Source organism: Chaetodon auriga, chromosome 21, assembly GCF_051107435.1.
Source record: "Chaetodon auriga isolate fChaAug3 chromosome 21, fChaAug3.hap1, whole genome shotgun sequence".
Classification (NCBI taxonomy): Eukaryota; Metazoa; Chordata; class Actinopteri; order Chaetodontiformes; family Chaetodontidae; genus Chaetodon; species Chaetodon auriga.
Window position 1 is genome coordinate 16,642,077 of NC_135094.1, and position 14,104 is coordinate 16,656,180.

Genomic DNA, 14,104 nt, shown 5'->3' on the forward strand with positions numbered 1-14,104 from the left:
TACAGGGTCGAGATAATCCACTGGCAGCGGACGGCTCGCTCCGAGGTATTACGGAGATGCTTCATGGTTGGGTCAGCCAACAGCTGCTGGAGGTGAGATATCTAGGATGAAGTCCTCTCCCCAAATGGCGTCAACTCTATTTTAATTCTCCACGCAGCATGGTGCATTGACACCTGGGCTGAACACATGGTTAAAATTAGGGCCACTGTAGGGGACCTTGACAAACAAGTGACTTTGACTGAATTTACCAGGGCGTCCCTGGGGTCCGACGCCTCTCTCACACACAGCAGTGGTTGAGACAATAGAGTTTTGTTATAGTTTGTTATCTCTGAGCAGTGATTCAATCCAGTTTTAAACATGTGATGCATTTATCAGTCTGTATGGAATTAATTGCTAATTTTGGCATATCAATAAATAATGAGTATCAAAGAAGAGAGATACTGTATATAACCTTTTTTTAGGATACTCCCCAACATTACAGAAGCAGAAATCAGACAAATGATTTCAATTCAATAAAATGTAAAAGAAATTGGATGTGAAAGAAAAACGTGTTTTTTAATAAGAAAAGCAGCTCCAGCACTTACAGACAAAATCTAAAGCCAGCGAAATGAAAAGGGTCTTTCATTTTCATTTCGGTGAAGTGCTACAGTACACTGAAGATGTTTGAAAACATGAAGTTTTGATTTGGGGATTTGGAGGCTCTGGATTAGACACAACCAAGAATATGAAAAATATATATATTTATATGAAAATAATAATAAGTTGGCATGAAAGAGAGAATATTTCAGGAAAGAAAATCTGTTATTTCGACTTGCTGTCGGGTTAGAATTGTTACCTCACCATGAGAAGCTGCAAAGAAAGCATGTAGCATGTCTACAGTCCAGAGTGAGTTTCATTAAGTTGTATGTTTGCAGTACATGATGATGATCCCTGTGTGAAACTAGGACTAGGTACGTTTGGAAAAAGGTGTATTTGCAATCTAAATACTGTCCTATTGAGAAGAAAAGAACATGTGCAGTTAAACAAAAAGCCATATCAGCTATTGGCATAACAATCAATGGTCCTAAATTCCTTTATTTCCTCCGTGTCAAACTTTTAAATAAAAGGATGGAGTCTGTTTAGCCGGAGCTGCGGTTTGAATATTTCAGGTTATGGATGAACTGTCGAGTGTCTGACAAGACCCACTATATAAACTTTGAACACAGGCTCTCTGGGAGACATCAATAGTTGTAAATATTTAATTCAGTGCCTCCGACAATGCATGCCACTGAAACAAATCTTTACCAGATTGAATTCAAGATAAATAGGACGGAAATATCACCAAAGCTGATACACAGATTTATGCAACGTGTCAGCACTTCTTAAGCGGCACCTCAAGTGTTTGTCGAATATTGGATGTGCAGATATAAATATGATAACAATACAGTAACAGCACTTGAAGGACCTGAAGCGTTTTTATAGAAGTCATATACTAAGATTTCTACTTTGTAATGCACTCATCACAACAGTAAATACCCAAATAGTGCTGCAGAGAGATTTAAGCGTAGAAAAAAGTCTGATTTTCTTAACATGAACTACTCTGCTGCTGTGATTGAAATTCCTTTGCTGTTTTTTTTTTTTTCCTGTATGTTAATTAAATGTTAATGCAGCCTCAGTATGGTGTGCAGCTGTAACATTAAGGAAAAGGTAACAAAAGCATGCACTGTAAAACATTTTAAGCTGGTTCAAGTTTCCCTGCTGTCAGTTAACGGAAATAAAGCTGAACAATTGGTTCAGTCTCATTAGCCGTGAAAGCTGAACTTCACTGAATTTGAATTCAATAAACTTAAGATGCATTTTTCTCAGTTCGATCATTCAAAGCAGAATTTGTACAAAGGCATCGTATTAAACTGCCCCCAAAACACGTTAATAGCGTATGGCAGTTGGCATTGAATTTGATAATAACATTGTTTTCATTATTCTGAAAAGACACAACCATGATTTGTCTCAACAGGTATTAAGAGGACACAGCAAGCTACCATCATGTCTGTTCCCATCAAACTACAGAGGAGAAGGGTCTCCAGAGAGTTTTAACTCTAAGAATGCATGCTGGGAAATCTGTTGATATGTACGTCTATCGTGTTTCTTTAGGAAGTTAAGCAGAATCATTCATCAGCTCATCATTTCAAGTCAAAAGATGGATAAGAAATATAAGATATTTTAAGTAGAATTTACATTGTATATTTACATAAAAAAACAACAACAAAACGATTCACTTACCTGCGACAAACAAACACTCAACACAGTTTAATTTTTAAACTTTTATTCACTTAAATTCTCAAGTGTTAAAGCAAGAACAAAACATTTATAACGTCCTTTGGTGGGATTTTTATTACACTTTATTAATACTGTATATGTAAACTGATATTCTTTGATGCCAGCACGTTGCCAATACAAAGGAAAATCAACTGCACAACTAAAAGTAATATTAACAAATAAAGTAGGTGACTGAAAGAAATGGAAATCAAACGAAAACCATAAACAATTGCTTGCGCATTTGGATGTCTTAAATAGATACATTAAAGGTTGCCTTTTTTCAATCACAGTTCGGCAAAGATACAAAAGGACTACATGACTCTTTTTTTTGTTTGCTCTGTCGAGAAAAGATCTTGCAAATACACCAATGGTTTTCTATGCACTTCTCGTCTGCTCGGGTGAAAACTATCCTCTGACCCATGATCGTAGAGGGAGCGTGGCGGCTCTAAGATAGAAAAAGAATCAGACAGGTTTATTGGAGTATCTTTTTGGAAGAAGGGGAAAAGGAGGGGAGGGGGGAAGGGGCTTCTTACACATGTGCATCACTAACATCGGACAAAAGAATCTTTCAACCAACAAGGGTTTACAGAGTAACGTTCACGAAAGCACAGGTCTGTGGCAGCATGGCGAGGGGATGGGGACTGCGGGACGGAACGGGAGGGAGGATGAACAGGAGGGAGGATGAGAGAGAGCTCGAAGGAGAGACAGAAAGCTAGAGAGGGATCGACGTGGGCAAGGTTTCTGTGTCACAAAGTGGCAGTCCGGACAGATTTCCTTCTATCCACAATGCACTGACAGCAAAGAATGCTTCCTGTGTTTTCTCCTCTTTTTTGTTTTGTCGCTGTGGTGAAGTGGAACCGTTGTGTTTCCGAGGCCAGTCTCTGCCGTTCAGCGGGGACGGTTTCTTTGAGATTTCTCCGGCATCAGTCCAGCCAACATTAACTCACAGAAGCATCCCGGGGGGGATCGGCGGCCTCTGTCGGCTCGTGCGAGAGCTGATTGGTCGCAGCTGTTGTTGCCGTGGCAATAAGAGAGGAAGTGAACGAGTCTGTCATCTTCGGTTATCCCTTCTCAAACTGGAAGGAGCTCGAGTACCTGGTATGGCTTAGAGGGGGAGGGAGTCTCATTGTTCTTTGCTCATTTTACTCTTATTAGGCAAATGCTCAGTTGCTCTTTTTTTTTCTTTTTTTTAATAATATCTGGTATTTTTAGAAGTATATGTTTTTTCCATTTCTATATATTCTTTGAAATTAAATGAAAAGTCTTTGCACTCTTTTGTCGGGCACATTCCCTTTATTGTCAGCGCGAGTGTCCATTGAGTCTGGCGGCGGAGAAGCTCAGTACAGTACAGTCCAGAAAGCTCATGGTTGCTCTTGTTTAATGGTTGTTGATTATTTGAACGGAGGGATGGGAAGGTTAAGGTAGAGGTGGTGGGGGGGTTTATCACTCCCACCAGGTCACGGGTCTCTTCAGAGCACGGCGGGCCGGCAGGAGGCCTCTCTCAGCAGTGCCGAGCACAGCAGCAGCAGCAGCAGCAGTGTGACGGAGGATGGGGGCATCAGGGGGGCCTGGCCCGAATCGGGGCCCCCGCAGCCCCCCAGCTCCGACTCGCAGCGGCGCTTCTCGCACTGCAGGCCCGTGTAGCCTGCGGGGCAGTTGCAGCGGACGTTGTTGACACACACCCCGCCATTTTGGCAGCGCAGGAGCTCGTTGTCACACACCCGGGCTGCGGCGGGAGCAATGCAAAGAAAGGAGAGAGGAGTGAGAATCAAACATGCAAGAGGTTTCGGGTGACACTTTACTTGAAGTGCACTCTGTCATGCATCAAAAACACATCATCATAGGGCTCATTATCAAATCCCAGCTAACTCATTTCACATCACTTAATTATTTGCTCAGATGCCCCATTAAGATGGGATGGATTCTGTCATAGTCTGATTCTAACAAATCAAAAACTCTTCTTCTTTTACTTCTTTCTTCAAGTAAAGTGTTACCACATTTTATCCCAAATTTAAGCACTCCTAGGAGTAGTTTGACATTTTGGGGAATGCGCTGATTTGCTGTCTTCTCGTGCGTTAGATGAGAAGATCGATACCACTCTTGTGGGTGTTTTGTGCCGGGCTCTTTTTCTGGCCGGGACCATTAGCTTCCTGGATTCTCTGCTGGTTGCCCGGTAGGCCTAACATCTCCCAGCCAAGAAACACAAATAGGCACACAAACCCCTGTAGAAAGTGGTGTTTTCAGCTGCTGCCTCCAGCTTCATATTTACCGTACAGATGTAAGAGTGGGATCAATATTATCATCTGTGTTTTCACAGGGATTGTCTGTTTTTCTGAGCAGAAAAACATCTGCCATCACAAGAGTTTTTACACTTTATATATATTCACATTTGTATAGTGTGCAAGTTTTTCCTCCAAGATTAAATTATTCAAAAAACATGACCAATGAAATTTCACATCCTCCTATGTTATAACATGCAGCTGAACAACAACAAAAAAGAATGATTATCTGTATATAACATGACCAAAACCCCTTTCCTTTATAAAAAGCTGGCGACCGCTTTCAACTTATCTTTTGTACATGAATCAAATCTGTTTTTAGTGTGTGCAAATTCCATTTTAATCATTTCCATTTCTGGAATAACAAAGTTATTTTAAACCTCGTCCCATCACCTACGTTACTGCACAGAAAATCGCAATTTCCTCGAAGCCTGAAAGGCTTTCCCCCCAACAGCAGTGACTTTAGACAAACTGAACGTCAGGTGAAAATTGGTGTATATTTAGAGCTGGGACACCGAGGCCACTCTATTCCCAGTGGAGGCAAGCTGTCAAGCAAGCTGGAGGCAAACAAAGCAGCGCCGCACAAACTAATAAACCAACGGAGACAAATAAACAGTGATAAACACAGGGGCCACTTCTGCCCATTTCAGTCCTTTATGGGAGTGGAAAACAATGTGGTGAGCAATCTATGAACTCTATGGGACATAAATATCACAATAACAAATATCAGGCCTCTCTCCTAATACTCAGGATTGGATGCATGCTGTCTCCCAAGAATAGCCAAATAGGGCTTTGATGGGAGGCTTGTTAAGAAACATTGACTCCTGCGAATCCTATTTGTGCCACGTCTGTTTTGTTGGGGAAGAGGGAGCTGCTGTTTGGCTCAGTAAGTTTTTGCTGCGGGCCACAGCTCACCAATTACCATGCACAACTAGATCCAAACAAGACATCTGAACTCTAGCTTTGTCTTTTTTCTTTTTTTTTTTCCTCCATCTGACATATCAATTTCATGATCAATTCAGCCACTCAGCAGAAACTAAAGTAATGAGTCAATATATAAAACTACAGCCACTGCTGGAAAACTGTCTCTTTCTTCAGAAAGCCTTCGGTTTTCTCCTCGTGTCGAGGCAGCGAAACTTGTCACCCAGATGACAAGGAAGAGCAGTCATGTGTATTAATCATGTTTTTCAGCAAGAGGCCTTGATATGATCAGCACACAGGAGAGACTCCTTTAATTAGACAATGACCTTTTGTCTCGTCCTTCTTATCCCACCTTGCCTTCATGATAAAATGCTAACATGTCATGTATTTCTATTCAAAAAGGCTCATATTCTGTTTTCTCTAAATGTATCATAAAAATACCTGAAATGCCATGCAAGGCATATCATTATGTGTGCGCACCCAAAGTAAAACCAGCTCAAGGTCAACCACGTGCAACAAGCTAGAGCATGAGGGACCTGAAATCTATGCTTATGCGAGAGATGCAAAGTGATGGCAGCTATGAAATGTGCAACCTTTTCCTGCCCCTAAAGATAAAGGAGATGTGACACGAAAAGAGCTTTGTGACAACAGCATGTCGTTTGCACATTTGTACTATTTGAGTTTCAGCATACTCAGGATGTAATTTCCTGCTTGGAAGACAATCCAACTCTATTCATTAAAGTCTAGAATAGATTGAGTAGCTTCCACTAATGACACTGGTCCTTATTGTTTAGTGATAATAGGAATAAGTAACCTCACAGTGAGTGCATTACATTCATCTCCAAATCAAATCATTATAGTTAGCTTGAGCTGAGCCAACAAACAATATGACTGCTGTGTCCAACTAGCGTACTTTTAGCAGCAGCCTTAACTAGCTAAATTAATCTATTTATAGCTTGAGCCGGTAGCCAGCAAACAGTATTACACCAGCGTCAAACAAGCGCGTAATGTCAGTGAATATGAATTCAGAGTTGCTTTAGAAATAAATGATGTCTAACAATAGCTATGTGGGATGGCTGACTGCTAAAAGCTATCTTAAGCAGCATGGATGTTCTCCTCAGGTTGCATTTAGCCTCAATTTAACTGGTTCACTGTCTTCCAGAAAGTAGGCTAAGGCCAAATACAGGAACATGCGAACTGGGCAAAATGGCTCATCTTTAACTGAGAGATATTTTTAAAGGCAAGGGTCATTCAGAAATGAAAATGTTGTCATTTACAACTCTCTCTCAGCAGTTTCCAGTGAGTGAAAGCAGCCTCTGTTAGCCTATTATGTTTACATCTAGATACCGAGAGTGAATTTTCATTTTAAGGTGACCCACTGCTTTAAAAAATGAATTCTGCAAGATGCTCAATGCTGCATCGCAAGTTCGGTTGACTTCAAAGAAAAACTCAGGTAATGGTCAAACCCTGCAGGCAAAATGCTTCTCTGTCTGCCAATTAAGCAATGCTAATGGCCAAAATGAAACAGAGATATTGATTTTTAAAAAGAACATCAATAAGAAGTTTGTTAAAGATTTATAGCAGAGTCAATGAGATTAAAAGTACTGTAACACTGAAGGGGAAAGCAAAACCTGAGGGCAGTCAGAGATTTGTTCATTTTTAACAGGGAGGACGGCTCAAACCCAGACCTAACCCAATGGTAAAAACTAGATCTGTAGTCATGTCTCCCCTTAATATGTTGTTACAGAGATGGTTTGGTCTCGGGTGCATTTTCAGCAGCGCAGATGCTACTGAATGATCAAAGAAATGTTATAGTAATATTACAGGAATAGTACAGGCAGCAGTGTGTCTATATGAGCCTCTCGCTCTTCCGTGACTACATATGGCTACTTGTCACTTTGGTCATGAAAGTGACAGGGCTCTATAGAATATATCAGCTACAGTAGTTTAGAACTGTGTATTTATAGTATAAAGTTCAGGGAAATGTATAGATCCAAGAAGAAACTGACAGAGGGGACTGAGAGAAAAAGGCAGAAATATAGATCCGTCTGCTACTTCAGCACCACGGACAGCACCACTGATTTATCAATAGGTTGTTTGCAGTCATGTGACATTAAATTCGAACAGAGGGCTGGAAGTGAAAACTGACATGGACGCAACGGAGGAAGGTTCTTACTGGAGCTAGTTTAGATGAAATTATGAGAGAAAAGTACACAGAGTGTGTGTTATAGTGCTTTCTATACACAAAAAGCACTTCTGGCCCTCCATCTGCAGTTAGCGCCACACCAAAAGAGTGACGTGATATCATGCGCAAACAACCTATACGTAATTAGAATGAAGACGAATGTTCAAAAGATATTTGAAGAACCATGTTGAAAACCTGAAAATTAGGATGAATTATTCTGAGAGCTCCGCACCTTTATCTCTCTTCAGTCTCTCACATTAACCATTTCTCCACATGTAAACAGAGCCAGCACAGGCAGTAAATGACAAGATTTGTCGCGTTTGCTTTTGATATGAGTGATAATATTTAGAGAGGGGACCGATGAACTAGGTGTGCCTGTCTGGGACTGTGATGTGTTTGAGGAGAGATTTAAGTTTTAATTGCGTTCTTCAGTCTGCATGCAGATAGAGTCTTGTCCATGCACATAAATACTGCAGCAGCAGGGGAAGCAAAGGAAGGTCAAGGCTTAAAAGTTGACTATGTCAGTAGTGGAATAACTCAGCATTTGTAGCTCCTTCAGCAGGCGTTATTTCAGGTGTTTCCCATTTTAAACTCTTTGTGGAAAACATTTTGCGCTGTCAGCGTGAGAATAATTCACCTTAAAACAGCGATGCATATTTCCCTCTTTGGACCCATTTGTTAGAGTTCTAATTCCCATGGAAAACTGGCTTTCTAACTTATTGCCCGAGTTTTCAGCTGCTAAAACATCAGCAACCGTACATAGAGAAATCCATAGTAGAGGCAGAAACGCTTATTTCCCCCCGTAGCCTCAGCAGAGCAGAATGCAGTGGAGTCAGGGCTTTATCTTTGCAGGTTGTCAGTATAGCAGAGTGTAAAACCCTGTGCCCTCTTCACCAGGAGCAAATATAACACCACCACATCCGTCTTCTTCCTTCTCTCTCTGACATTGCTATTGCTGTCACTCTCCCTCTAAATGTACAGCACACCTTACTTTGGTTGTCCCTGAAAGGTATTCTGGGAAATGTGGTGAAACAAGTGTTGCAGTTGCCGGCTAAGTTTTGAGGACATAAAAATGAGTTCACACAATAATGTTTGATTTTCTAATCACTGCTTCATAGCTAATCTGACAAATAAAACTACTGATCCAGTCTGAGTTCTGTCTCATTGTATGTGACTTCCCATCTGTTTGACTTTTTTTTCCACTTGATTTTTTTTTATTATGTTCCTTGTTATCATCTAATTACATCTCAGCATTTGCAGTATTTCACTGAGTAATGCCTCAGTTTGTTCGAATGTGCATTCATTATAAGATGCCATGGGACGTGAGCCATACCAACCTATCACCCCTTCCTTTTGCACGCTGGCAGTGTGCATTCACACTACACACACTGACTATAAGAGTCACACACGGTGCATTCTGATGAACTTCTGTGTCAGGATCTACTTTAATAAAAAGATTATTCATTTTATGCTCAATTCAAATCACAACACACCTGACTTTACAGCACTTTTATTTGCATATTGCAGACCAATAAATGCCAAATAATTAATAATAATAAGCTGGTGTCAAGATGCATATACTGCATCTTATGTTCCAGGATCATGCAAAGAGATTTTCAGAAGCTCCATTTCATCAAGTCTGAATTCTAGATGTTCATACAAAGTGTTTCCAGTTCCTCTTTGATTGAGCCCTTTCGTGTCAAACATCCTTTGTGCGCTTCTACAACAGCCCCACAGACAAAGCACGGTCGCTGCAGTACATTGTGGTCTTTGTGACTGCTGTCAGAGCAGAAAACTGGCCTCTTTGATGATGGATATCTGCTTGTACTGTTGAACACCAATGGCAAAGAGCAGCTCTTGAAAAAAAAAAAGCCTTTGTTCTGTTATTTTTAGGGACTGACATCACAATCTTTCATTTACCAATTTCGATCTATAGTGATAGATTATAGTGATCATATATCATTTATATATAATGTGGTATTGGGCATTCGAAACATGTCTTCAGTTAAGATAGCACATCTATGGCATATCTGAACATTTGAACATATTCACTTTCATATTCACGTGGCTTCCCACTCGTTCACGGTTGAGTTATTTTCAGAAGGGTCTGTATAAGGGAGGAAGGATATTTTTTCCATTTTTTTCCAGTTTTTCTTCAGAAATATACCACAAAACCAACCTGGCTCCAGCAATCAATTTTGCAAATAGCTGCCTAATTTATTCCAGTACAGTTCGATTTTAGCATAGAGAAATCTTCTAACTAAATTATAGTAGCCTTTCCTTTCTCTGTCAGTATTACCAAAAAAAAAATAAAATAAAATAAAATTCTGCAGGTTCAAATCAATGTACTGAAGGTATTACATTTCTTTCTGCCAGAGGCCAAGTGGTTCCTCTTCTTTATAGTATTCCTGCTTATACTTTAATAGATGAAGCCATCATGTAACCTCACTCAAAGTTTCAGCAGTACGTTCACTGCGTTATGCCTGAGATGATAGTTTCTATATGACTGGTCACATTCACAGACTTCTGATTGGACAAGGAAATATTTCAAGCTCTGTGATTGGATGAATATGTCATAAGAAGCAGGCACAATTTTTCTTCTTTCCCTGACATTCTACATAATACTACACGCTGCTTTCACTGGCTATCACCTTACATCCACAGGAGGAAATAGAGGCCTCCTCTTGAAATGAATCCCTGAAAATCATGTCACTTTACAATGTTGAGGTGCCTTATTTAACCAGGACAGAGATTAATGTTGAGCTGCAGGAGGTAGGCAAACAGATGTCACCGCACTTAATTGCAGTTACAAACAGTGATACAAAGATGGATCATGGTTGGTCAAACATCAATTTGCAGCTGGTCTGACGATAAGTTACGCGCACAAGGCAAGCCAGAGAGCTCCAAAGAGGCCAAATCTGTGCCATCCCAAACTATACATGCATTAGTCAAAAAATATGTTTACAATGGTGCTTTTCTGTCTCAAAGTTAGAGTTCTTTCTTTGACTGTCAAACAGCTGAAATCCTTCATCATGAGGCGTGCACTTTATCTTGGCTACCTTCTGTAGGTTTGTCACTGAAGTTTGACTTGAAAGAACAATGAAAAATTGGTGACATTTGAAAAAAAATGATTACACGGGGCATGCATTGCAAAATGACCGGGGGGGGGGGGGGGGGATATAAACAGTAGACAGTAATAAATGGGCTGGAACTGAAAATGACCTGCATTCTCTTCTGAAAAATGTTAGTGTTGGATGACATTGTCCTGCTGTGGACTGGCAATGGGGTGATGGCTGCTCAAACAGATCACAGGCAGCCTGTCAAGCAGTCAATATTGACTCAGCTGTTGTTTTGTTGGTGTGTGACATGGCTGGATAACTGAGTTACTGAGCAGCATACGTCCTGCCATGCCATTGCTTTTTCTCTATTGGAGCCATATAGGGCACCTGCTGATATTACATTATTAACGCAGCCGCAGCAAGCGTGTAACACAGGTTCCGTTAGTGAATCAAATGGCAAAGTACATTGGGTTAGCTCATGTTACGGTGCAGGTCTGTAGTTGTCAAGGCAGCTGAGCTGTTCTGCGCATGTGCAGCACATTCTTCCAGCCAAAGCTCAGGAATCACACAGAGAGAAGAGAAACCAGAGAGAGATAGCAGAGAGAGACAGAGCTGAGGGGGAGAACAGCCTGGAGCTGCGTGAGGGTTTGTGGTTCTACTTACATTTGCAGCCATCGTCCCACAAATAGCCGGGTAGACACTCCTGACACTTAGGCCCTGTAGTGCCCTCCTTACATATACAAAATCCTGTGCCATTACAGCGATCACTGACTGAGCCAAAGGGATTACAATTACACTCTGGAAAAACAAGACACACATACACACACAGGCTGGAAACAGGGTGGTGCTTTGCACACGTCTAGGATTTTCACAGCGCGGACCACATTCCTCGAGTTCAATTATAAGCTCGGCTATTACAACAAGCCGCTTGATTATTTTTAACTGGTTAAAAAATGTGAATAGATTTAAAGACTCATACAGAAAAAAATGCTACCATTTCAACTGTAATGGAGACAGAATGAGAAAAGAATGAAGTTGATTCTAGATGCATGAACACTTTGTATTCATTACAGAATATTTGTAATTACTGTAACATTTATTTTACTGTTATATAGGTAAACAACGTGCAATGAGCAAATATGCAAAGCATTATCAGTAGCTTTGATTTCAGATGAACCAAGTGGGCTAATCTGCACATGCTTTTCTGATATCTGATTCATTCATTCATTCAGGTAGAGAGAGAATAAGATGGAAAGAGGAGACGGAAAATGCGATGAGCAGGTATCAAACGGATGATGGCATGAAACACGGACAAGGAGTGAATGTGGATGTTTTAGAGGAATGAGAACACAGAGAGTACATTGAAATGGGCATTGTTGTAATATGTTCTTTAATTCTCACTCTCTTCAAATGCCTCTGTATCATTAACAAGAAGGGCACGGTCATTAGCCAGACAGAAAAAAAAAACCCCTTCTCTATTGAAAAAATAACCTGTCAAGTCGCTTCCAGCTCTCCACACGGCGACTGGAGCACTCTGCAGTCAAAGTTACACCTATTTTGACAGTCCCTGACCATCACATTGCACCTTCTGTGGCTCCGCTGGCTGCACGTGGCTGCACCCAAGTGACATCAGCAGGTCAGCCAAGAGGAGAGAGGTGACGGCAAGTGACAAATGTGGGGGGGGGGAGTGTCAGTAAAAGAGAGGCAGGGTGACGGCGAGTTTGGCATGAGGTAACACCTCAGTGACTCTTAATGCCTTGTGATGGTTTTCAGCTGCTACTCCTGAGGCCATTTCATGTATATGACATATGCACTTGCATGGCACCTCTGACTGGCGGTGTGACACCACTGCGACATTTCTCTCAGAACTCTTGTTGTTTGTCAGACTCCCCCCTCAGGACTCACAAATGCACCTGGCACTGAGTGCTGTGAACTCACACTCCACATGGTAGCTAAAGAATGCAACAGGGAACCAAACTATTGCCTAAGGAACTATGTGAAATGCATTTTTTCACACATTTTTACACATAAAAAAAACAGATGATGCAGGGTATGAATGCCTCCATAAAGGTCATGGACAAAATAATAGAAACACCAGGTAAAAATGGCATTTTAAATTTGACGACAAAGCGATGCTGTTTTTACAGGCCATATTAAATTGAATACCTCTATGCAGTCCAACAGTTTCATCACTAATTATACATATTCAACTGTTTTTAAAGAAGCACACTTTTAGTACTTGCTACATATTAAAATAATATTTGGTTGACTTGAAAACGATACAGTAATTTCACAGAATGGTTTAACATTTTGGGAAATAAGAGTTTGATGAGAAGACTGACACCACTCTTGTGTCTGTATGTCAAATATGTAGCTGGAGCCAGGAGACAATTAGCTTAGCAACAGCGGGAAAAGTTAGCCTGGCTCTGTCCAAAGGTATGAAAAGCTTGAGGTCATGGTTGCCTGGTAACCTCAATAATCCTCAAGCAATATGGCATATTAATAAGTGAGCTTTAGAGGTGCTGATAGGTGGATCCAACCTAGCTGTTCCCTCCTTGTTTCCTGTCTTTGTGCTAACTCAGGCTAAAAGGTTGATGGCTTTAGTTGCTGGAAGGTTTGAGATACAGACCTCAAGAGTGCTTTTTCTAATCTTCTCCTCCAACCAAATGAGCGTAATTCCCAAAATGTGAAACTATTTCTTTAATATGGCAAGAAAAGTTAAGTAGAAAATGGAGACAGAATGTCCCAAAAAAATTTGGCAAAAAATCCAAGCTTTCTTACCGTAAGACGGGGATACACACTTCTAATTAATTATAGGACTAAGATATTTATTTTATCATATTTTAGGTGTTTCCATTAGTTTGTGCATATGTTATATTCTACTTTATCTACCGGTAAATCAGATTATTTTAGCTTGGAATCAATGCTTGACTCTAGACTCTTGACTCCCTAGATACAAGCTAGGTGCTAGAAACCAACGGTACTACATCAATAAACACAAGCTGGCAGCTACAAACCACCTGTAACATACTACATCAATAATGCAGCAATTAAACCAACTTTAACCTAGCAAACCTATAACAGTAAAGCGACTAACCGAAACTAGCCATAATACCGTGTCAGCCGCGAGTCAGTCCGCAGATATTCAAACCATACCTAAAAGGAACGACTGAAAGTCACTTAAGCATTAAGTTGGTGTGTCTACCGTAAGCTGAATGACTATAGGCCTCCATAAAACACTAATTCTGATGAGGAGGCTAAGTGACACCATTGTGCGAAAGCAGAAGAAGCAAAAGAGGAAGGTGTGGAGCCCACTGAAAGACATGGAGGCAGGAGGGTGTATGAATGAGGAAGCGGAAGGGGGG

The 14,104-nt window shown here is 40.8% G+C and overlaps 1 protein-coding gene across 5 annotated transcripts in view; it reads right to left on the reverse strand.

The window, feature by feature from the left end:
- Positions 1-2,301: 2,301 nt before the first annotated feature.
- ntng1a (netrin g1a) overlaps positions 2,302-14,104 on the reverse strand; it is a 100,872-nt gene continuing 89,069 nt past the window's right edge. For 3 of the 5 annotated variants that reach the window (XM_076761531.1, XM_076761530.1, XM_076761529.1), the window contains one exon: positions 2,302-4,021. In XM_076761531.1, the coding sequence (XP_076617646.1) occupies positions 3,765-4,021 (257 nt within the window). In that variant the 3' untranslated portion in view covers positions 2,302-3,764. Of the gene's footprint in view, positions 4,022-11,402; positions 11,538-14,104 lie in introns of all 5 variants that reach the window. The other 2 variants (XM_076761528.1, XM_076761527.1) reach the window with 1 other exon arrangement.